Below are 26,033 nucleotides of genomic sequence, written 5' to 3'. Positions count from 1 at the left end.
GAGTTTCTCTCGGTGGCAGATGGTGGAACAAGTGAATGGCTGACTGAATTAAAAAAAAAAAAAAAAAAAATCACATCCAACATGTTTATCCTCCTCAGCAAAGTGGAAGAGAAAAGCTTTGGGCGAGGAAACAAAGAGACTGCTGCCAGGGAGGGGGAGGAAGGAATAAGAAGCAACATTGTTTTGTGACAGGACGCGACAGGGTTTATGGGAAATGTGGTCTTAATTTTGAGAAACACCACAACTGTTTTAACCAGCTTGGCAATGGTCTTATTATTATACCAGGCTATTACAGTGAATGGTGTCATCTTTGAAAATACAGAAAATACAGCATGAATGGTGCTTCCCTGTAAAATAGGTCCTCTTGATCCAAAAAAAAAAAAAAAAGTAAATGTATTTTTATGTATATTTGTGCATGTACAGTTGGCTACAGTATGTACATTCAAAACGGATGAACTCAAAAGAGAAAACTGCCTGGTCTGCACTTCTGCGTCCAATTTAGTGCCGGCTCTCAAACAATTTTGTGCAATGAGCAAAACGTATTAAAATGCAAATAATGTGTTCTGTGCGCCAAAAGTGAGAAAAATACATTTCCCCCCCCGCCATGAAAGGATTATGTGGTGGAGACATGATAAGAAGAAGGCAGCGGTTTGACAGCTCTGGCAACCCGAGTTCAATTCCCCACCTCGCAAGATGTGCACGGCGGCTGTCAGTGATGTTTTCGTTTTGAGCAAAAGTCTCGTCGTTCTTCCTGTGACTAAAGCCTTACGCGGCATTCAAGTCCGGTCCTAAATGTTTTAGTTTCCAAACCTTGAAGAAGTAGAAAACTTAAATATGTATCATTAAAATTACTTTTATTGCCATCACTGGGTGTAAAAAAAAAAAAAAAAAAAAGTGATTGTGTGCTGCTCATGAATATCAACCCGTCATTTTTCTGAGGATTATTTTACCCGTCTAACATTTGATCAGAAGGCTGAGAGAAGCACTTCAACCTAATATGGAGCTTTTGCCTGTTATGGCAATATCTGATGTTGACTTTTTTCCTCCAAAATGTGAGTTTTTTTTTTTTTTTTTTAGAAAATAGCTCCACAGAAATGTTCGCTCCGAAAACTTTTGCTACTATGTTGTTTCCGCTGGTAGCACCAAAGCTATTACATTGGCAAAAGGTTGATTTCTTTTCCTTCAGCTGGTTAGTTTTTGCAGGGCAGAGATGATATTATTACCATGCAAAGGGAACCAAAGCCCACCCAGCCCTGCCAATGTATTACTGTACAATATGCAACCCTATAGTACTCTATATTTGGATGATAAGATAATAATCAAGCATAATAATAAGAAAATCCACCTTTAACCCTATAAAGCCTGAACTATGAAAGAATTGGCAGAAAATTCCAATTTTTTGAATTTGAACCCTTTATTTAGTCCTATAACAAAATATATATATATTTAAAAATTTCAAAAAATATGTTATTACACGACCTTTCTGGTGTATGATATATGATATGTACTTGAAGTGTCAATGGTATGGTCCAGGGTGAACAGGGGAAGTGTTCAAAGGTATACAACAGTATTTTGGTCAAGTATTGATTAAACTGAAAACGAAAAACGGAATTGAAAATGTGTATCATATATGATACAAATGGCTTTAAAAGGTTAACAACTGGGTTTGGCATTCCTTTAACCAATATTTTAGAAACTTTTAAATGAAATCCCACCCTGAAACTTAAAACTTTAACCCTTATCTAACCTTTTCATGTGAGAATCGCCGAAAAATGGCCCGTCCCGTCCGTCACAATGTTCAACGGCACAAGATATGATCTGCATGTCAGAGTGAATGTCTTTTTCACAAATTTCTGGGGGACTGTGTTGCTCAGCCAGACAGCTGATTGGTCAGCAGGGGCAAGAAAAAAAAAAGCGTCCTCTGACTGAAAAAAAAAAAAAAAAAAAAAAAAAAACATCTGGTGGCTTTTTGTGTTTTTCTGCTTACCTTTATTCTTCTTCCTGTTCTTTGACTGTAGAGAGGCAGATTGTTGGTATGTCTGGGAGAGATAAAGAAAGGAAGAGAGCGGAAGAGAGAGAGAGAGAGAGAGAGAGAGAGAGAGAGAGAGAGAGGGAGGGAGAGCAGGCTGTCAGGGTGAATCAGTGGCCTTTGTTCGCTGCAAAGAATCCTGGGATATAAGAGATGACAGATCTCAGAGAGCGGAGGAGCGAGGAGACAAGCAGAGGAGGCAGCGCACACACACACACACACACACACACACCGACACACAGGAATACTCCCTCCCTCTCTCTCTCATTATCTCTCTCTCACACGCGCACATGGGGTGTGGATGGAAAAGTCAACCTCATGGAGGAGTCCAGCAACTCTCACACCTCTAAACATAGAACGGACAGAGAGAATGGATGAGGTGGCGGAGGGAACGGGAGGGGGGGGGGGGGGGGGGGGGGGGGGGTGGCCTGATAGGAGGTCAGAGGGAGAAAATAAAGCTGCACTGCCTCAGGGATTAAACTAGTTTCAGAAAATATCACATCCCGCGTGAGGCGCCGAGTTCTAACCGCGGCCTATCGCCGTCGAGCGTCAACAAAATGTTGACCGCGCTGACCTCCGCTGCCAGGTAAGACGCCGCTCTGATGTCACGACGTTCCACATGTCAGCGCCTGGAGCCCGGCCATTCGCAGCCTTGAGCTCAGCAAGGCAGATGACATGGACCCGCCCACACCCACTGACACGCCATCTGCCATCGCAGCATCCATACACATCCTTGCATGATTTTGAAAATCTACTGTAACCACACACACACACACACGCACGCACACGCACGCACGCACACCAGCATGCAGACGTGCACGAGCTCAAACACATTTTCCAGTGAGATGCTGTCAAGATCTATGAGGTCACTGCGGGCCAAGCTGTCTGTCTGGAGCGGAGAGCGCTGTCTTCACAGACAGACAGACAGGCAGACAGACAGACAGGCAGACAGACAGACAGGGAGAAAGGCAGGGAGACAGGGAGACAGACAGACAGACAGACAGGGAGACAGACAGGGAGAAAGGCAGGGAGACAGGGAGACAGACAGGCAGACAGACAGGGAGACAGACAGACAGACAGACAGATAGACAGACAGGGAGACAGGCAGGGAGACAGGGAGACAGACAGGCAGACAGACAGGCAGACAGACAGGGAGACAGACAGGCAGGGAGACAGACAGACAGGGAGACAGACAGGCAGGGAGACAGACAGACAGGCAGACAGGGAGACAGGCAGACAGGGAGACAGACAGGGAGACAGACAGACAGACAGGCAGGCAGACAGACAGACAGACAGACAGACAGACAGACAGACAGGCAGACAGGCAGACAGACAGACAGATAGACAGACAGACAGATAGACAGACAGGGAGACAGACAGGCAGACAGACAGACAGAAAGGGAGACAGACAGACAGGCAGACAGACAGACAGGGAGACAGACAGGCAGACAGACAGACAGACAGGCAGGGAGACAGATAGACAGACAGACAGACAGGCAGACAGACAGGCAGACAGACAGGCAGGGAGACAGACAGACAGGCAGACAGACAGATGTCATAAAGTGACACAGAGTAAAAACTCGCCCCGCTCCGATCACATCCCACCACAGCCTTTGTCATCAAGGCTAAATGTTCAAACGCTTTTTTTTTTTTTTTTTCCTCCCTCCGTTCTGCGAGTCGTGTCCATTAGATTCAAAATCAAAACAAATGAGAGAGGAAGAGGAGTTTCACCCCAGCCAACCTTTCACAAAAACAGTTCAGGGAAAACTGCTGCAGGGAGAGTCCCAGACATTATGGGACGATGTTTTGCTGCTATGTTTCTTTTCCATTATGTTGCCAGCTCTGATAGATGAGCCCTGTCTGTTAGTGATCTGCCTGTATCGGGGCCGTGCTGCAGCACTGCAGCTCCAACTTTCTGCACTTTCCAGAGATCACTTGGCAATCAAATGGTGTGGGCGCCACTGTGATGTCTTTTTACTTGGACTTTCTGCCGATGGAGTTTGACTTTCTGTAGGTGGCGCTCTTTTCTTTATCTGGCGACTGGCGTTACTCATTTTATCCACTCTGCTCTTCTTCTGCATACTCCAAATAAAACACATCATCACGTCCAGTGCACCACAAGACTTTTTCTTAGGAAAGGTGACTGAGAGTAAAAAAACAGACATTTATTCACATGAAAACAGGTGGTGGTTATTATCATTTTAATTAACCTTGCAAGCTAATAAATTGGACAGTGATTCACAGACAGCATGAGGGCCAAACTGCAGCCTCACACTTGAAAGGTTGATGGATTTGGGTTGTTTTTTTTTTAGAAAAAGCTAACAAGTAGTCGGCTTAAGAGGGAGAATATTGTTCCAACTATTACTACTTTGCATGATTTTGCAAATCACTGGTTTGTGCAGACATTGTGCTGAGGAGAAGTCATCAAGAGACGCTGTGAGGGCGGCGATATTTCACTTCTCAATTCAAAACCTGACATGAAAGTAGGCTGAAAAAAAAGCAACATAAAACCTGTCTCACATGGTAAATGGAGGCCGGGTCTCTCGGCGGCGAGTCCCTTTGATTCGTCTGCAGCACGTAGTGGGAGGGGCTCTGGCTGTGGTGGCTCCGCCTTTTGGCCCGCTTGGCCGTGTCGTTGGAGCGCTTGCCGGCGCGCGCCGTGTGCGAGGAGTAGTCGTCAGAGCCGGTCCTCTCCTCCCCGCTGGCCAGTCCCACGTAGCGCATCAGTGACGCTTCTGCGGGACGTCCAATTATAACACAAGTGATTTAACGAGTTAGAAAAAAAAAAAAAAAAAAAAAAAACATTCTGTTACCCATGAATGCTGCAGGCGCCCCTTGGGCAAGTCAGTAACAGGATGCATCATCCCTCCAAGTTTTGCCTAAACTGGGCCAGTGGTGTCTGAGATGTCATGTTAAACTTCTGAATATGAGCTCTAGCATCCCCATTAGGCTAATAGGTGTATTTTTAAATGCTAAAGATGTCATTTTCAAGTTAATTTTTTTTTTTTTTTTTTTTTTTTTTTTTTTAACCTTTAATTATCGCATCCTCATGAGGCCAATTTGTGTAACACTTCACCCAAAATACAAACAAGATATTTCCCTACTTATCCCTTGTGTGGTCTGTCCACCCAGATAGTTTCTGTGTGATTTGGCGAGGTTTCCGGTCTGACACAGTCTTCCAGTCTTCAGGGTCACTTGTTTGTGGAGCTCAAACCATAAAAAAATGTACTGGCAGCTCTTTACAAAAAAAAAAAAAAAATGACACCTGGCATGATCCACAACTGTTGGAGGTGAAGAGTTTTATTTTGGCAGACTTGAAACCTCACCAAATCACAAAGAAGCTCTTCAGATAGATAGAATACACTAGGGCTAACTGGGAAAATGTATTTTTTATAAATATATATATATATATATATATAAACTAGGCAAAAAAAGTTCTGCACTGATTTTTCAGTCTATAATTTCTCCCCTTTATTTATACCCAATAGTGTGAAAACACATGGAATGGGATTTTGCTCCCCTCAAAAAGGGGGGGGGGGACATGTTTAGCCATGTTGGTCATACCAATCGATTGACAATCCTTACAACTTCTTTCTCATTGAAAAGGGGACTGATCAGGCTTTCTGACGGTATAAAAGACAACACCAATCAGTATTGTTAAATGGGAGAAATGATCAACTGAAAAAATATTGCAGGGGATTTTGTCAAAAAAAAAAAAATTGGTCGCTTCCCACACAATTACCGGTGTCGCTTATTCCAGAAATGCAGGATCCTCACAAGTTGTATCTTGAGATACAGCACTACTGGGTATAAATAAAAATAAATAAAATAGAAATAAATAGAAATTACAGAGTGAAAAAGCGGTGCAGAACTTTTTTTTTTTTGCCTAGTTTATATATTATGGGCGAGCTTTTCATTTAACTACTATAACACAGCGTCAAGATGCATCACCCCTGCCCATTTTGTCCTAATCAGACCTGTCGCATTTGGAAATTTCGACCTTTACCAACAGCGCCACCATCAGGCCAGTTTCTCCACTTTAAATGCCACATTGCACTGCCATTACGCATCATCCCTCTCAATTTTGTCAAAATCAGATCAGCGGTGTCTTACATATGTCCCACTGACAGATGGACACCCCATTTTTCTCACACAGGGTACAATAATACTGTGTGTGTGTGTGTGTGTGTGTGTGTGTGTGTGTGTGTGTGTGTGTGTGTGTGTGTTGACGTGGTTGCATGTTTAGTTTGCGTCGTGAACTGAGCTTTAGTCTCTCCCAGCTTCTCGACCAACTTCACTTCACCGCTCTACCAGGGAGACAACTCAGGTTTCACCAGCTCTCTCTCTCTCTCTCTCTCTCTCTCTCTCTCTCTCTGCTCCCACCCTCTCCTCCCTTGGTTGCTAGGCAGCGGCCAATGGAAAGTGAGACACAGGAGAGGAGCTGCTGTCAGTGTCACCATGGCAACTGTGTGAGTGATTCAGGTGGAGGTCAGAGAGAATAGTCTTTTTCTGTTTCTGCCTCTTCCCCTCTCTCTCAGTCTCTCTCTCTCTCTCTCTCTTTCTTTCTTTTTTGTCCTTCTTTCCTGCCTCCTCCGTCTCTCTCCCCCTCGTCCTCCTCACTCCATCGCTTTTATTCTCCCTCTCTTCATGAATGGCTTTCATTTTCTCTCCGCTCGCGCCGGAGTGCCGCTTCCCTTCTGCACCCTCCCTTCCTCGCTTCCTTCCTTCCCTCCTTCCTTTCTTTGTCATCCCTTCTTCTTCTTCTCTGCCTCTGTGATGCTAATCGGAGGGAGGGAGGGCGGCGCATTGATCTCCTTGCATTGATCTCTTCATAATGTGGAGAGACAGAGACATTTAACAGAATCTAACAGGCTCCCGAGGTGATGCACACACACACACACACACACATGCACACACACACATGCACACGCACACACACACACACACACAGAGGTACACACAGCCGCTCACCTCTGCGGCTTTCTCGGCTCAGCTTGGCTGGGTCTTCATAGTCGCCCACCCAGTTACACTCCACGGGCATTGAGATCGGCCTCAGCCTGCCTACAGGTACACACACACACACACACACACACACACACACACACACACATTAACAGAACTTAATAATGTCCTCAGAGAGCCTTTGAATACTGATGTGTGGTGATATTTAGGATTCTGGCAAAGAGTCAGAGCTTTTCAACAGGGAACATTTCTTAATCTCCCTCCATAAATACAGTAGATTTTGCTTATAGCACAGAAACCAGAGCGCCATAACTTTTGAAACAGCTTATGAACTGCGGCGTCGTGCATTAACACACACACACACACACACCTACACACACATATGTGCCAACACATGCAAATCTGGTGAGCAGATGGCTTCCTAGCTTCATGATTGTTTTTTTTAAAGTGTGTCAGTACTGTAAAATGACAGGTGATTGATTCTCTCTCTCACTCACTCTCTCATTGTCACACACACACACACACAAACACACACACACACACACTAAAAGTGTACCATAGGTGGGCGTGGTGCAGTAGACAGGCTCCTCCTCTTCTCGCCGGCGAGACTCTTGATCCAGGAAGGAGTTTGGTGACTCAGAGCGCTTAGCAACCGCGACACTGCCATGGTTACGGGATGCCTCATCCCCAGACAAGGCTCCCGTCTCATCTCTATGGCAACAGCAGGAGCAGATTTACCGTCAAACACGTACACAGAAAACATAAATGTGCATCAAGGTAACAGCTCTTCTTTGCTCTCTCTCTCTCTCTCTCAAGTTAAAAAAATGTTCCTCAGAAGCAAACAGGTTCTAGAAAACACACACACACACACACACACACACACACACACACACACACACACAGAGTGGGTACCTGGGTGTGTATGGCTCAGCTGGAGGAGGGGGGATGTACAGGTCCTGGAGGGCAGAGCTCTTGGTGGGCGTACTTGAGGGTGTGGCTGAGCTGCTGCCTGGGCTCCTGGTTGGCTGCAGAGACAGAAATGCAGACAGAGATGCAACAATTCATCTTTTTTTTTTTTTTTTTTCAGATTTCTTCTTCAATCTTTAAAGTCACAGTGAAATGAAAAATGGCTTTTCAACTTGTTGGTTAATTTTCCATACCAGACTATCCCCATGAATTTAATAAAATTACATTTTGGTGCTTTTATATTTAAATTCCATTACCTCTACATCCTGGTAAATAGTGTATCTTCAACATGCTCAACCAAACAGACGTGAACAAACATTTCAGCCAATAAAAACACTGTATTTTTTTGCACAGGGAATTCTGGAAAGCTGCCCTTCGTTCCTTAAGTGATCGACACTTTTGAACAAGGTGCTTCTGCATATTAACTCTCAGGCCCAGCATCCTGTTTCATCTGGAAAAACATACATGAAGGCAGAAAAAGGCTCCCAAAATTGTTCTATTGTGACTACGGTGTGTTCATTTAGAGACAAAACCCTTCCTGGACTTCTTTCTCCCTTCGTTTTTGTGCGTTAATGTTTTTGATTTTTAGTGGTCATGATGGTCATATCAGAATAATGACGGAAGGCAGATGGAAAGTGCTGTTTTCCCATTGTTTCCTCCGACTTGTGCAGCTAATCAGCCTTCACCAGAGAAGTACATCTCATGGTTTCAGGATTGCGGATAGGTGATGCCACCTCGTTCCCCCTTCACATTCTCTTAAGTGTGCTCCAAGTCAGAAAATGAAACCATGCTGAGCCACAGTACCCTGACCTAATTACACGCTTTGGCTGAAGCCGTACAGGGAGAGGGAATGCCACGGGGAGTTATGTGGGCCAGCGCAGTGCTTTAATAAAGTCTATAAAAGGTAGAGCGAGTCCCACCTGCAGAGCCAGGGGTTTCCAGCGCATGTTCTTCAGCAGTGCGGGGGCGGAGCTGAGCGTGCTCTGCGGACGCTTCTTCAGGGTCAGGGACACGCCCCCTTTATCGGCCCTCAGCGAGCCGACCAGGTTACGCAACTGCCAGCCCACCTGAGGACGGGAGAGCACAGAGGGTCAAGGCACACTGACTAATACAGTGTTTGCAAGCATGCGTGAGCCAGAGACGTCTGTGTGTGTGTGTGTGTGTGTGTGTCAAGACTACACCAGCTTATATGGTATATATGAGCAGGGGTGGGCGCTGAGTGGCTGCACCTTCCCTCCACCCCCTTTTACCATCACAGAGGATGTGGTGAGAGGAAATCTCAAGAGAGTGAACCCCAGGGAAAAGCCGCACACTGCAAAAACGCAAAATCTTACCAAGATTATTTGTCTTATTTCAAGTCAAAATGTCTTATTCCTAGTCAAAATATCTCATTACACTTAAAATAAGACATGATCACCTTGGAAGTAAATTGTTTTTAGACAATTGTCTCTTGTTTCAAGTGAAAATTTTCTTGAAACAAGTGAAAATTTGATTGTTTCATTGGCCAAATTTGCCAGTGGAAAAAGTGAAAATTCACTTGAAATAAGTGAAAATTAGCTAGAAACAAGAAACAAATTTTGCCAATGAAACAAGCAAACTTTCACTTGTTTCAAGCAAATTTTCACTTGAAACAAGAGACAATTGTCTAAAAACAAGTTACTTCTGAGGTGATCATGTCTTATTTTAAGTGTAATGAGATATTTTGACTAGTAATAAGACATTTTTGACTTGAAATAAGACAAATAATCTTGGTAACATTTTGAGTTTTTTGCAGTGCAGGACTGGACAATTTCGCCGTCTGGCCCCAGCATTCACACATACGTTGAATTCATCCCTTATTCTGTGTGCAATCGCTCAAGGCCTCAAACTCCACTACATGCCTGTGCCAAAAACAACTAAAACAACAAGCGTCAATGACTTTAGACCCGTTGCTTTGACCTCAGTTGTTATGAAATCATTTGAGCACACTGTTCTGGCACACCTGAAATCCTGGACTGCACCGCTATTGGACCCGCACCAGTTTTCCGACAGGATTATCCGCTCCGTAGATGATGCAATAAGCCTGGAAATTCATCACACCCTGCATCCCTTGGACTCCTCCGACACGTACACCCCGGATCTTGTTTATATGGATTTCGGTTGAATGTTTAACCGCATTAATCCCATCAAACTGTTTTCTGCACAACTGAATATGAACATCAGCCCGGCCATCTGCTGTTGGATCTGGGACTTTTTTGTGGTGGCACACACAAGCTGTGAGGGTCAAGGACAACACGTCTGCTCCCCCTGACTTTCAGCACAGGAACCCCACAAGGATGCGCGTTGTCACCTTCGCTTTTCTTACAACATACCAACTCATTCATTTAATTTTAAACCTGGCAAAGCTCCTAAAACTCATTAATGATCTTTCTAAATACCAGAATTGAAAAGTCCCAATACAAATAAATGTCCAATAAATCTCTGATACATCTCTGACAGTTGAGACATTTCTCGTAACACCATCAGATCATCAGCAATCTGAAGTGGTTGACAAATTGCCGGCGCATCTTTCCAAAGGCCAAGCGGCGCCTGTATTTTCTAAGACTGCTCAGGAAATGTACAGTTTGTTATGGTTCTCTGGTGTGCCACTCAAAACGACAACTACGGAAAACAGTAAGAAAAAAAAAAAAAGGCTTCAGAAATTACCTCCCTTCTGTTGAAACACAATACACTCAAAGGGCTGATTCAAGAACAAACAAAATCATCTCGGGCCCCTCCCATCCGGCACATCAGCTCTTCCAGCCGCTACCCTCTGGGAGGCGACGCGGGCCACTTTCCACCAGAACGACCTGGTTTCTCAGCAGCTTTTTTTCCCATCAGCCATCAGAACAATCAACTCCACGTCACAGCTCCCCGAAGGACATGCTGTTGCACTTTGCCGGTTCCCTCGCTGCTGTAGACTTTATCTGCATGTGTAAATGCAGATGTGTTATGTATCCTACGCCACGTTTACATATGCTAATGCGGAGCTGCTGTAATGTTGTCAATTCCACTGACACAGCTGTGTCGCCAATAATCGAATGTACTCTAATCTAATGTGTGAATGTATCTATGTATCTTTTTGGATGTATGCATGTAAATAATTCATTTACACTTGGCATTAAAATGCAATTTGTATCTGCACAACCTATTCAATAATGAACAAGCCCATTCGCACCTAGTATTTATTCTCATTGTCTGTATTCTGCACACACATACACACACTGTATTCTGCACGCTGCAATGTATATTAGCATTATCAGCTGATTAATGCAAGCAGTAATGCTTTGCAAAGTAGGACTGTCAACCTCTACATCCACTGGTCCTCCACCTACAATAAGAAAAAGCACACAGAAAAGAAACGTGTGCGTGACTGTTTCTGGCACCAGATCAATACTGGATCAACATTTGGAGAACACTTAAAAGAACCGTTCACCCAAAATACAGGAAAAAAAAAAAAAAAAAAGACATTTTCCCACTTACTCCTAGTGTCTATCTAGTTTCTGTGTGAGATTTTGCAATGTTTCCAGTCTGTTCCCAAAGAAAACCAGCAAACTGTGTTCTTCAGCAGGAAGTCATTCCTAACAACATTCTGGGATGTGGATTACTTTAGATATCTGTGTCATTGTTTTTAGAAAGAGCTGTTGTTGTTGAGATTTTCCACATGTAAACTTTTGACAGTCTGATTACTGGTAACCTCACCAAGTCACACAGAAATCATCTGGATGGAAATACTGTGGGGGTAAGACCTTGCTTTGTATTTTGGGTGAGCTGAAAGGCTTTCCCAGTGATGAAAGGCGAGTTGCAGTCTTGCCGCACTAATAAGTGAAGGTTTGATGCCATCGCCGTGCCAGTTAGCATCAGCAAGCTTGCTCGTCAGCCTCAGAAACAAACTGTTTCCATTCTGGCCTTAAAGCTTTTGTAATTCCCTCTGCAGGGCTGCAAAAGGGTGTACACATGTAGTGTGTGTGTGTGTGTGTGTGTGTGTGTGTGTGTGTGTGCTGTCTATTGACTCAGCTTTTGGAGACATACAGTGACAACAGTGATATTCAGTAACACACACAGCAACCCATGCCTCAATTCAGACAAGCAGAAATTACATTGATTCATGCATTTTGTAATATGAATTTAATCTCTTTAGCTCTGATTTTCTGCTAAATTTCCTCTTAGCTTTGAAATTGGATAAGACCCTTTTCCTCCCATATTGTCCGATATTGTCACATACACATTCTCTATCCATCTGGTGGCTGTAATGCTTCACAGAGTCTAATTCATGCTTCACTTTGAGTGAAAGATTCGAACCTAAGCTTCCATTGTTTTACGGCCGCGCCCTCACATCAAGCAGAAAACATCTATGTGCTGTGCATTATTTTATCCCACCATTTTTCCTTCCGTAATTCAGCAAGACGTTTGATATCTTGAGAAACCTTGGGATCGCAACTGGAATTTAAAATAAGTTTCTGGGGGTTTCAACAAAGGCTGACCAAACAGCATGCATTTGTAATGACGAGCAGAGCGGCGGGACAGGCGGGGTTGGTGTGTAGCGTGCTACCATATCTTATTCTCAGAGTGTGGAGTTCATTGAGTCCCAGACCCCAATCTCACTTATTTATTCATTTATTGTTTGATTTTCAGAGACTCCCCACCCACAGAAAGCGATAATTCAAACCCCGGGTATCTCTCCTTTTATAGCCTCGCTGTTTTAGGCATTATTTCCACTAAACCTCCATGATGGCGCTAGATGTGGCTTCTGGGAGATTTTTTTTTTTTTTTTTACCGTTCCTCTGCTGTGCACAGGCTCATCCTCTGTGACTTTCTAGTAGGAGGCCCACTGATCATGTTTCTACCCGTGGGTGGATTATTTCTCATTAATGCGAACACACTGTCCGGACCGCTTTTAAAGCTTGGCTCAATCTGGGCTGAGGTAAAATCAGAGAGAGGAGGCAGTTGGACAGATCTGAGCACGTTCAGGTCGCAACGCATGTCGTGTGTGTTTACCCCTCGCATCAAACGGTACCTATGCTACCCTATACCTGTGCATTTATTCCAGTACTGTTTACTAAAGCACTGCTCTGAGGTACTGACTATTAACATTTCTATTTTGGGATATTTCATACTTTTACTCAAGTGAAATTTTGAATGCACTGGTATGTTAGCTTGACCCTTTCTTAAGTAAAAGCTGTCTCATATCTATAAGTAGTTTGTATATATATATGAAATATATTTTTAATGGAAATGTAATGGTTAAGCTCTGTACAATGTCCTTCTTCACGTTTTTGTCTGTTATTTTTATTTTTAATTGTCATATGGACTATGTGTCTGAAATAAAGAATTATTAATTAATTTATTATTAATTTATTATTAGTATTATTATTATTATCATTATTATTATTATTATTATTATTATTATTATTATTATTATTTGGTATTATTATTATTATTATTATTATGCAAGACATTTCATATAGTATTTCCCCATTATCATTATGGTATTGATACTTTTACTTAAGTAAAGCATATGAGGAGTTTTTTTTCCACAAATGCATTCAGTATAGACGTTTGTGATGATGAATGTGCACAGAGACACAAGCAGGCACACACACACAGGACACACATGAAAAACTCACCACAGTCTGGTGGTTGACTTGGATGACCTCATCTCCAGCGTGGATCTTCTTACAGCGGTCAGCAGGAGACTGCAGAGAGAGCGAGGAAGGAGAATAAGGCTGATTATGAATTGATCAGAGCTCATCGATCTCTTCATAACAGAGTGTGGGAAAGTTTTACAACAAACTGTACTTAAACAAGCTGTAACACAGCAGATACAGCCTTGAAAAAATGGTTCCCCGTGGAATCAGACATGCTGGTCCGGATTCCAATTTCATTTTTTTTTTTTTTTTTTTTTTTCTTAGAGTTTCTGAATTGGAATTGATTTTCAATACCATTCAGCCTTCGGGCGGATGAAGGGTAACCCAGATCATGGTTGTTTGTGTGAAGTAATTAATTTCAAGCTACAGACCAAGCTAACCGCCTGGCTGTTGTGCAGCTGTGAGTGCGTGCAAATGAGACTGTAAGCATCTGACCCCCTCCGTAGTTCCTGTGATCACATGAAGGCCATCATAGGTTGACTTGATGTACATTCCCTGATGGAGAGAGAAAGAGAGACAGTGAGAGAAAGTTGGCTTTGCGAGGCTCAATAGGGAAAGTATGGCGTTTGCAAAATTGCCGGGGGTCAATTGAAGTAAGGACCGTTTAGACACAAATTATGCGCTTGTCCAGGAATTTTGCCAGCTGTGTCTAAACGGTCTTCACTTTAATTGACCTTTGGAAGTTTTGCACAGTGCACCTTTAAGGGAAAGATCCACCCTCGGATAGTCTTACAGTTTATATCATCATTCTGTAAGAAAGTGGTGATTTTAACTCGTGTGCTTTGCTTCCACTTCAGTTGGTGAAGTCCTACATTTCCCATAATGCCTTTTTGATAATGAGAAGACAGGCATGAACTACAGCTAGTGGACTTCATTAGCCAGTTTCATTTTGGGACCTGTTCCATTACCCAGATTAATTCATCTCAGGGCCCAACAAATCTGTTACCAAACCAATATTTTTTATTTCATTTATTTTATTTATTTATTCATCTGCTTGTTTACTTATTCCTCTTTTCTGCAACTGTACTCAGCAGCTGATGATGTAATATGCACATGCGCTATTTTGTTTACTGGCCAGATAAACTGGTCATGACAGATTGCATCTTCATCCTCATTCTTCAATTAAACGTTTTGGTTTTTAAATGAAACCTGTCTAGCTTTGCTGTGTGACTTCATATCGCTGCATGCCATTTTGCTGCTGCACTGATTGCAGCAAAAACAACCTATAACTAAGAAACTGTCTGCTGGGATTTGAAAGCATGATAAGTCAATAAGCAGATTCGATGAAATGCTTTCAAAACCCAACGCTCGCTCAAAATGCGTGCAAAAAAAAAAAAAAAATCAATTGATAGTGGAGGAATTTTTTCCTTTTCAGGAAAAAAAAAAAAAAAACTAGTGAAGCGAGAGTCCCTGCCCTAAGTTATGCAACATGCTTTGTGACTGCATTGCATTCTGGTCTCTTCAGGCATGGTGGAGATATTGGCATCTCTTCCTCTTCTGTGATGGATTTCTCCCTGTTTGATTATTGGTCATTGGTATTTGACGGATGTGTTTATCCTATTCTTTGATTCTGAGGGACTATAGCGCCAAAACCTGATATTTATTTCGATGCTTTAGGTCCATTGGATTATCACAGTGCTGTAGATACTTTAACGTGATGTCAAAATGTCTGAATTTGACCAGTTACCAGTGGCAACAAGAATAATGCACCACCAAACATCAAAATAGCTCTTGTTTTGTTGATAGCGATTTTTTTCAACAGTGTTTAAGTGTGTTAGGGTGGATTTTTTCCTTTGAGACTGCCAGGGTTCAAGTCCCACTTGGACAACCTATGCTAAAAGAAATGAAGGCACTAATGACGCTGTGCTGTTTGGATAAAAAAACCTTCACTGATCGGTGAACGGTGCCTTAACGGGCTGAGAGCTATGCCACTGAAGCACTTCCATGAAAAAAAAAAAAAAAAAAAAAACATCAGTGCTGAAGTGTCATAGTTCCTCGTTATTGCACACACAGACACTCAGTGATACGTTTATGGGTTCTTAACAAACAAAAGCAGCGAGATAAATTTGTGACACACATAAACACATAAACACATATATACACAGAGTTATTACCAGGCCTTCAGAGGGTTTGATGTTGGTGAGGTGAACGAGCTCTAGGTGGGCCGACTGAGAGACCAGAGGGTCTGATGACACACACACAATGTGTTCACACACCTCCGACAGAGTCTTACACTATAGAGAGAGAGAGGGAGAGAGAGAGAGGGAGTCAATTAGAGCACATACACCTCTTAGCACACAATTTCAGCTCAGTTTATTTATTGTCCCAGATGGAAACGCACATAAAAATAACATAACATAAATATTTGCATGTACAGAAAATCAAGAGTCATAAAACACGACACAGATACAGGTTTGAGGAAACGGAGCAACAATTCAAGCAAACAAGTGAAACACTCAGCTAGCTCACTGAATCACAAACTACAGGTTCGCCACATGGCACTTTACAAAGGACATAAAAACAAATGAAAAAAGAAAGAATATGTAAGTGATATTTGTCGTGACTCGGTGTGAGACGTCAAGATGACTGATAGCCTCTTGAAATCAACCCTCTCACCTCTTGTCTTTAGCTTTACATAGGAGCAATAATGTTGCAATGATCAACATTTCCCAGGGCTGATTTAAGTGAGGACAGCTAAGACTCAATTTAAAAAAAAAAAAAAAAGGGAGGATAAAAACGGTATTTAATAACTGAGCTTACATGGTTTTCATCACATGGTTTTGAATCATGTGTTTCACTTCACAGTTATCGTCAGCTGGATCTATATTGTCCCCATTTTCGCAGTTTCAGTAACTGCAGCTTTAACAGCGCCCTCCTTCTGTTTTGCGTTGTAAATCAATCCAGCAGATTCCCCTGCAAAACTCCAACGTGATGATGACACACTAGGGCTGGGCAATTAATCGAAAAATAATCGAAACCGACATTTAGGGCCTTTAACCGACATCATCCTTTAAGCAGCACGGATTAAAAAGAGCCTCACTGCATCGTTTAGCCCACAGCCAACACACAGCTTGGCCGAACAACAGAAGCTAACTGACGTCATGATGTCATACGTCCATTGCTCCGTGATTCTGGGTTGTGAATAAGAATAAGAATAATATAGATATGATAATAATATATAGCCTAGATACTGATGATTAATTATTGTACTACTACTACTACTAATAATAATAATAATAATCATGATAATAATAATTTGGAAGCAAAATTCTGAGCCTGCTTACTGTGCAGGCACGCTATATTATTATTAGTGCATATATACTACTCCTAATAATAATACAGTTGTCCCTCGCTATAACGCGGTTCACCTTTCGCGGCCTCGCAGTTTCGCGGATTTTTTTTAGTGCAATTTTGCATGTTTATTTTTTTTTTTTATTTATTATTTTCTTTTTTATTTATTTATTTATTTATTTATTTTTTACAGCGCATTGTGTTCTGCGTCCTGATTGGCTAAGGGACTGTAGACCATTGTCAATCAATCTCCTCCGTGCCGTGTCTCCTGTACAGTACAGAATGTGTTCATTCTATAATACTGGACTTCTTTTTCTACGAAGGTTTGAACTTTGAGAGTTTAAACAAGAGAGAAAAGTGAGAAAATGTTAATGCCTGTCTGAGAAAAGTGTATAAAGTGTGTAGTGAGGGGTTTTACAGCCTTAAAACATCTAGAATAATTGTAAAAATTAAAGCTGACTACTTCGCGGATTTCGCCTATTGCAGGTTATTTTTAGAACGTAACTATTAACGAGGGACCACTGTATAGCAATAATTACTTGAAATGCAGCTTTTTGTAGTTTTACATTGCCGTTTTGTTTGCAAAAGATTCAAGCTATAATAATCGGTAATAATCGTTAATTAATCGTAATCGAGGTAAAATGTTCAATTAATCGTGATTTTATTTCTGCCATAATCGCCCAGCCCTATGACACACTGTAAAATGCAGCGCAGAGGCCCATAGAGGCTGCCAGTCATCTTGATGATGGTCTGTCTCAGAGCTTTATGATGGTTTATGCTAATTGTCTCCTAATTAATGTGGCGAGGATGATTCCTTAGCATTGAAATGCGACACGCAGCACCTGTAAGATATGACTCTGGAGCCGCAGCTTGTGTTGTGTTTGCCGGCATGTGCGAGATGTGCGAGTGGATTTGAGGTAATGTGATCTTTCAAAAAAAAAAAAAAAAAAAAAAAAAAAAAAGGCATGATACCCATCTACACAGAGACAGCTGGCTGAGGAGGCAAGACTCACCACATGGAGGATTTTGTTCTCCGTCTCAAACACCGTACAGTCCTGGGAGACAGGCAGAATTTAATGTAGCGCAGGAGGAACATCCTGTCATTGCAAGCACTCAAACACACACACACACACACACACAATCTCATGCCTCACACCGCTACTGCTGTGTAAGTATCTAGGCCTTGCTTTGATTAACCCCGCACACACACACACACACACACATGCATGGATACCCACTGACACACGAAAACACACCCACACAAACACATTTATCATTTATTCATAACCACATCAATCATTGAAAAAGACACGTCGTAAGGATGTAAATAGTGAAGATACAAGAAAACAAGTCTTGCTTGCGGACACAGAACAACAGAGTCTTCTATATTGTATTCTGCTGCCACACACAGACAAATACACCCACACACACACACACACACACACACACATACACCACACACACACCACTCTTAGGGGGATATGACAACCTACAGCAGCCTCACATTTCAAGTGGAGGAGGAGAAGAAGAGCTATCAGCCTCCTACAAACACACAGGAAAAACACACACACACGCAAACTTACAATTACACACACCTGCTGCACAATGGTGGTGAGCTCCAGGCAGAGCTGGATGACATTATTTCGGGTTACCGAGTAGTCTGCCACCGCGGCGAAGGGAGACCTGGGAGGGACAGATAACACACCAGCATGTTTCATAATGTTTGAGCTTCGTTAGGTAACGCACAGCGGAGACGGACAGGAGAAAGGGAAGGACGGAACGCGACACACACACACACACACACACCTCCAGATGGGAATCAATTTACTCGGCAAGTGCGGCGAATGTAAGAGACGCGGCCTCACACCTTGTCAGTATTTGGAGTCTGTCACATAATTCTGCGTGCGTTGCCTGCGAGCCGGCTGGAGGAGCAGACAGATCGCAGGCAGCGTCGCCGTGTGACAGGCCTCAAGACACGACAGAGCGGAGAGGTGACAACGCTCACCTGCTCGGGAGACACCAGGCAAATACATTTACAACACTGGAGCTCGTACGCCGAACATCCTGCAAAGTTTTTCCTAACCCTTTGGCGCATATCGGTCACTACAGTGGACAGCTGTTAAAAGTCGTTTTCTCCTAAATGCAGTGGTTTTTATGGTGGAATTGCATGTAATTGCATATTAGAATGCTCTCTGCTACTCCCCCCCATTGAGGTTTATGCAGAGACTGTCAGTTCTTGTTGCTGAAAACATATTAATACTAGTATCATGACATCCTTTTTTTTTTTTTTAATTCACCATATAGTGCATACATATAACTAATAACAACAACAACAATACAATAGTGAACAGTGGCAGTAACAGCAAAGAACAAGGTAAAACAAAACAGGTAAAAAAAAAAAAAAAAACTTTAAAACAAGACATAACAAAAACAAACAAAAAAAAAACAAGAACCAACAAAAGGAGAGGAATTTCAGGTGGGTTACAGGATGAGTTTTGTTTGGTGTTACTGGTTCTTGTCTATATGCCCACAATCATGTACATTCAAAATCCCCTTTTTTTTCCTTTTTTTTTCCTTCCCTTCTCCTCCTGCCCTCCTTCTCAGTCCTCGGCTACATGCCTGTGTGGCATCAACTCATCGGCAACAGCGGAACTGAGTTGAGAATTGTTGAGTATATGTTATTGAATGGTTCGATTTGGTGTTTTTGTAGAGACAGTCAGCTCTACAGTCCTGCATCCTTAACCTTTTATCGGGCAAGTGACTATTTTTGGTAATTTCAAAAATTTTACATATCACGCCCATCCCCTGTCTCAGTTAGTTCAATAATCATTTGGTCTTCACCCAGCCAATCAGCAAAGATCGCTCTACCTACATCCCAGGTCACATGATTGTGGCATTTGACCAATCTCATTGGCTTTGATTTTCTATAGGAAAATGAAAATTTTAGAAAAACTTTATAAAAGTAACAAAATCATGTCATGTTCACTAATAACAGTCCAGAGTTTTTTTTTTTTTTTTGAATTTCAAAGTATTTCAATGAGTGCCCTATAAAGGGTTAAAGAAGTATGGAGACTCACAAAAGTGTTCATGCCCTAAGAAGAGTAAAAACACATAAGAGAAAAATCTGGACTCAGGCTTTCATAATTCATTCATCAAAGGGTTAAATTTGTTCTCGAGCAAAGACAAGTATGCATCAGATTCATGACATATTCTTAAACTGCAGCACTGTGGGCATTGGTGTTGTTATAACGCTGAATCCCATCGCCCTGGTAAACTGAAAGCATGTGCCAGCTGATCCTATTTAGCATGCAGTAGCCTGTGTAAACGCCCCACCAGTCACAATAAAAGGGCAATAAAAGGCACAGAGAAACTGATCAAGTTGAGAACAAGAATGCCTGAACCAAAGTCTAAACAGAGTGACGCACTGGACTCCAGAAGTACAGAAAAAAAAACAAAAAACAACTCAACAAGTAGTTCTGCATTGGAGGCACTGCTGCAGGAAGTGAACGCCAGACCAGACGTCACATTTAGTGTATATTTAGAAAATCACCCTCCATTAGAATGCTTTTTTGGATGCAGTGCATTTTTGAATGAGGTCACATCCGCAACTATAGGCGCTTTCAGAGTCACGATTTCGCCCCGGGGTGGTAACGCTCACCGCGGGGCGAATTCAGCCCTGCTTGGGACCAGCGTTGGTATTTTCACCGGCGCAGAGAGGCGATTTCCCCGGGGAGAAAACTGAGGTGTGAAAAGAACAGAGCCGAGCTTAGCCTGTTAGCAGCAGTGTGAGGAGAGGCTCAAAACAGCTGACTAATATGAAAACCCACCGGAATTATTCCAAATAATGGCACTAGCTGACGAAGTAAGATAGTTAATGTCAAGAGCAATTTGGTCTGAAGGTGAAATGCTCCTACTGGTAAACATCCGGTGAAGTGAAAATATTCAGAAAAAGGTCTTTGAATGTGATATACCGGGTTACTATGATTACACTGTGCTCAGCAGCCTAAACATTATTTGCATATATGTATATATATTTGTACTTTTGTATATCGGAGGGTATATTTAATGATTTAACAATATGTGGTCTCTTTAAAGTTTTAAATATCAGGTGTGAAAACACCCTCTCTGACTCCAGGGCGAACATAAACCCATGGGTGAACGATTCAAGTAAATGTGAAAAGAGGGAGGGTTGCACTCGGGGGTGAGTTGTCCTGGGTATTCACCCCGGGGTGAGATGTGCGAGTGTGAAAGCGTCTTAAGAGCCGCGTGGAGAGGGAGATATATGGGCTTTCAGTGCATAACAGCATTTTCTTTGTGTTTTCCTTTTTAAAACATTCATAGCAGCGTGCTCTAAAATTTAAATTTCTAAATTCCAGAATGTGAGTTTTCCAGTTATCTGCATCAAAAATAGTTGAGTAAGAGACTTCAGACTGGTCCAAAATACCCCAAACATAATCCAAATACATGGAGAGGAATGGAGGCACCCTGCAAAAATTAACTTTGTTATTTCAGCCTTTTGCAGAGGCCAGCATCTGCACAGCGAGACAATTTATGTTGGACTGTTGTCCCCGATGCACTTGTCCCTATATGTGCTAATGGAGCTGCGACAGAACCTCATTTCTTGCGAGGTGCTTCCATTGTTCCCTTTGTTCATTTTTATTCCCATGAAAATTAAAAGATTTCCTGCACAATAAAACAACACGATATCCGGATGTGAGCGAGGCCTTGAGTGCATTTTGTAGCCAAATGAAATGTCAGCTAATGTACAGAACGCGGTGGCACCTCCATTGCAGAGTTTATTAATTTAGTTGTGTATTCATTTATTCATTTTGTTTATTTATTTATTTTTACGTTAGTGAGCACGCTGACTTCCTGCACGCAGCTACCCGCTGATGATGAACCGGCCAGAGTGTGTGACCTTGTGTGCACCCTTGACAACCGCGATGCAGAGATGCTGTTCACCTAAAATGTATATATCTATATCTATATGTATCTATATCTATATCTATAGCCTATCTATATCTAGATAGATAGATAGATAGATAGATAGATAGATAGATATAGATATATATAACATAAACAAGCTTTAAAATGGATACTAGAGAAATAATATGTGTGTAAAATCAGAAAATAATGCCATATTCAGTCCATAGCTCTCAACATGTATACAGTTACAGCATTATGTCACAATGCATAAACTCTCTCTCTCTCTCACGCACACACACACTGATACACAGTCGGTGCATTCACAGAGATAAACAAATGTGTACATGCACACACACACACATGCACACACACTGTTACTTCACTTCATTGTTCTAAAGACCCAGATTAAAATTCGGCCACAGCCTCTAGTGTATAGTGTATCAGTGCGTGTGTATGTGCGTATGTGTGTGTGTGTATGTGTGTGTGTGTGTGTGTATGTGTGATTTGGGTCAGCAGTATTGAGGCTGTGTGCTATATATATACGCAGGACCTAAGGCTACACAGACTGCTTGCTAACCATCAGGCTTCAACCCTCAAACAATCTCAAACAACTCAAGTCCAAGAGCGACGGATCAAACCGCGCCGCGACTTCAGCCAATCAAACAGCAGAGGCAGCCGGGCATCCATTTTAAAACTCTGTGGATCACGATTTTCCCAAGTAGTCACAGCAAAATTGCAATAAAATGCCCCTTGAAAGTCTGAAAGTAATCAAAGCGATTGTTCATTTTCCTCACAGTTTTTGCAAGTTCTTGCTTGTCTTTATTATTTACGTATATCCTTTTTTCTTCTGCCCTGAGACTTGCTTTTTTTTGGTTTTGTTTTGTTTTTGCTCCTAAAATAGCTAAAGAATCTAGAGATCCCACTATTAGAATCTAACACTTTTACCTTTTCATAACTTTTGGTACCTTTCCAGGTCATTATCAATGAAATAAGGAACCCTGTCCGCAACTTAAGCCAGAGAAAATACCGCCCCGCTTGAAAACACAGGTTGCTCCAAGGAAAGTTAAAATCTCTGAATTTTCACAGGAAAATACTGATTTTTACGCCCCTCTCGTGCAGTTTTGCCATGGCTTCATTTCTCTCAGTTGCACATATTTTCATCAGATTTCCTAATCGGCTTATTTGTTAGGAAACAGCAATAATCGCTGCTCTTTACTGCCACTGCTGTTCTTGAACAAAGCAAAATATGTCACAGAAAAAAAATGAGGGTATGTTGTTAAATCGTTGGCGGCTGGAGATCAAACAGAGACAAATATTCATGTAAATTCACCTTCCTCAGTTGAAGGTTATGGGGCTAATTTAGCGGCAAAACAGGACGCATAAGCAAAATAAATGTCCTACAATTTGAAGACAAAAGCCAAACCCCTATTAACAAAGACACACTGTTTCTTTGTGGAAATAAAAAAAAAAGATGAACTGGAAAATTGAGTCTTAAAATGGTCTGGCACAGATTCATTTAAAGTTAAAACAGTTGAACGGACATATCATCATCATAACCGATAAAAAAAAAAAAAAAACAGAGGAAAAAAAAACACATTTTCGGGATCACTGTGTTGATGTACTTCCCCTTGGAAACGGGTTGACTTCTGCAAAGTTTGCTGTGTTGATTTCTGAGTGTTTCCGAGGCGAGGGGTTTGAAACGCTGAAATGATGAAATGCTGAAATGATGAAATGGAGATGATGCTGCCGCGAAGAAACAGATAATCATGGGGAAGGTGATGCCGGGGCAAAGATGCTGGAGAGGGAAGAGGATGCTGCACATGCCACTGCAGCTTTTACAAACCCTAGTCAGCTGAAGCACAACCTCACAGGGGTTGGGGGGGATTCATTTTGCACGAGTACGACTGTCCAAATTTACAAGATTAATGCGCGTGTGAAACAGTATCAGCGGCTGAACAATTTCCTCCTATAATTAAAAGATCTGGATCTTTAATTTAGTTTAAAGTAGGGATGTCACACCGCTATCTGCAGCTTGCAAAGACCTTAAACGTTATACTGTTCCGCCTATCTCATATGAGCCTGTTGCAGAAAAGAAGAAGAGAAAAAAAAAAACATGTTAGTATGAATGTGAGACCGTGTCACTGACCCCCAGCCAAAACAGAAGCAGTCTAGCCTGCCTAATGGCGGAAGTGAGAAGTATTTCGTCGCCTGCATGCTGTCCGGGCAGGGCAGCAGGAGCAGCCCGGCATTGCGAGCACACAAGTGGAAAAAAAAAAAGCTCTCCGTTCTCTGTACTATATTTTCATTGTTATTTTATTCATGAAGCGACCAGATTGCAGTCCCTGAATCTTCGCATCACAATCACCCTATTTCAAGGCTCTCAAGGTTGGCAAATGTTCACTGCATTTATCTGATAACTAGAGAGCGACAAAAGGAGCTGTATATTTACTCTCGGCTTGCTGAACTACTGCTGCACTTTTGTCATTGTTTTATTTTTGCAGGATTGCGTTTCCTCCGCTGATAAAAAGGTACAAGAAATGGCCTCTTAACTACCTGGCAAAGAGACAACAGAGCTCTGTTTTAAACCAAATTAGGTTTTATTGTCTGATGATATCGATACAGCGCAGCAGTGTCAATGCAGGATGTGGGAAAAAATATTTTATTATAGCATGATTATAACATTAAGAATTAAACATACTTTTAGGGCCTATTGTCATATAAAGACATGCTTAGAAATTTGATTATCTTAAAATGTGTTGTGAAATGCATTTGTGTCTTAGATCAGGGGTTCCCAAAGTGGGAGCCTTCCAATTTTCCTTGTCCCCACGTGACCCCTGAGGTGATTACCACAGATTAGCAACAACACCAGTTGCAGGTCAGTTTACAGCTCCACAGCGACAGTGTGTGTGCACACAGGTAATTTTCTTTGGTGATTTAGCTCAAATCAGAGGGCTAGGCTTTAAGGGTGTGAGGGTATTTTTGTCAAGATGAAAGAAAAGAAAACTCGACCTCTGGCGGGGGGGGGGGCATCCATCAGTGGTCGGACAGGCCTTCCTCCAAGCGTCAAAAGCATCGAGAGGAATATTTCCAATGTGTCTTTGTTGGTGTTGTCGCAAACAAAGTAAAATATCCCCATGCAGTGTGCACTGAGCTGCTTGCAGTTGAACGCCTAAAGCCTGTAAAAATGCTTAGACACTTGAAAACCAAGCGCCCTTCTCTCTTGTTAAACCTGAAGATTTTTTTTTTCCGCTGGAAGGAGCAAGAGTTGCAAGGCCAAAAGAAAATCCTCACTAAACAAACAACACTCCCCGCCAAAGTTATTAGTTATTATATTTAACTACAAAGGCAAAAAGCCACACATGATCGGGTAAACCCTAATCAAACCCTCTGTTGTAGCTAAGAGTCAATGGTCAGTGGCTACGCTCTAATGGGACCATTGCCCTCATGGTGCAAAAGGGGAAATATGCTTTGCGGTTCGATGAATCCACAGATGTATCACACCCCATCTCCATCTGCTTGTATTCGTCAGATACAGTTTTGACAAAAAAAAAAAAAAACGAGGACATGCTGTTTTGCACCTCGCTGGATGGAATTTGCACAAGCGAGGACATTTTCACAAAACGGAACCACAAACTAAAGGAAGAGGGGCTGTCTTGGGACGAGAGCATCGGCGTGTGCACAGACAGCGCTGGAGCGACGCTCGGGAAAAAGAGACGATGGAAAGCAGGAGTCTTACAAGTTTCATGCGCTGTATTATGCACAGAGAAGCTCTTGCAGGAAAAACACTTGACCCGGAGCTTAAAAGTGTTCTCGAGACTGTGATAAAAAAAAAAAAAAAATGTTTAACTAAATAAAATCATGTTCACTCCACATCAGACTGTTTGCCGCTCTCTTCGGTGAGGGAATGTATGAGCTGCGGGACGAGGTTCGCTTATTTCTGGTGGAAAATGGATCCATGTCCGTGGGAACATGGGATTCAAAATGGGTACGGCTGATATGTTTCCTGAGCCGGAGGAATTCATGGAGGAAAATGCTCAGTGAAGACGTCTATCACTACATTTTAACCCTCAGATGCTCCTTCAATTTTTACAACATCCATGACCCCTGGACCAAAATGTCCACCTATAGAGAGTGGCATTTAGACATCTGTTTTAAGCAGTTACTCCCACAATATTTGTGACCCATATAGAGCT

General features: G+C 42.2%; 1 protein-coding gene across 1 annotated transcript in view; it reads right to left on the bottom strand.

Moving 5' to 3' along the window:
• Positions 1–26,033, bottom strand: part of cnksr2a (connector enhancer of kinase suppressor of Ras 2a) — a 66,655-nt gene that overhangs the window by 21,636 nt on the left and 18,986 nt on the right. Inside the window, exons 4-14 of the mRNA XM_030079328.1 lie at positions 18,510–18,597; positions 17,928–17,969; positions 15,738–15,857; positions 14,059–14,118; positions 13,603–13,671; positions 8,878–9,024; positions 7,904–8,016; positions 7,548–7,702; positions 7,001–7,090; positions 4,550–4,764; positions 1,988–2,039 (exon numbers count right to left, since the gene is read on the bottom strand). Coding sequence (XP_029935188.1) covers positions 1,988–2,039; positions 4,550–4,764; positions 7,001–7,090; positions 7,548–7,702; positions 7,904–8,016; positions 8,878–9,024; positions 13,603–13,671; positions 14,059–14,118; positions 15,738–15,857; positions 17,928–17,969; positions 18,510–18,597 — 1,151 coding nt within the window. The remainder of the gene's footprint in view (positions 1–1,987; positions 2,040–4,549; positions 4,765–7,000; positions 7,091–7,547; positions 7,703–7,903; positions 8,017–8,877; positions 9,025–13,602; positions 13,672–14,058; positions 14,119–15,737; positions 15,858–17,927; positions 17,970–18,509; positions 18,598–26,033) is intronic.

The sequence above is a fragment of the Myripristis murdjan genome, chromosome 20 (assembly GCF_902150065.1).
Source record: "Myripristis murdjan chromosome 20, fMyrMur1.1, whole genome shotgun sequence".
In the NCBI taxonomy this organism is placed as follows: domain Eukaryota; kingdom Metazoa; phylum Chordata; class Actinopteri; order Holocentriformes; family Holocentridae; genus Myripristis; species Myripristis murdjan.
The sequence above is the reverse complement of the archived record's forward strand: the minus strand, read 5'-3'. Positions and strand labels throughout refer to the sequence as shown.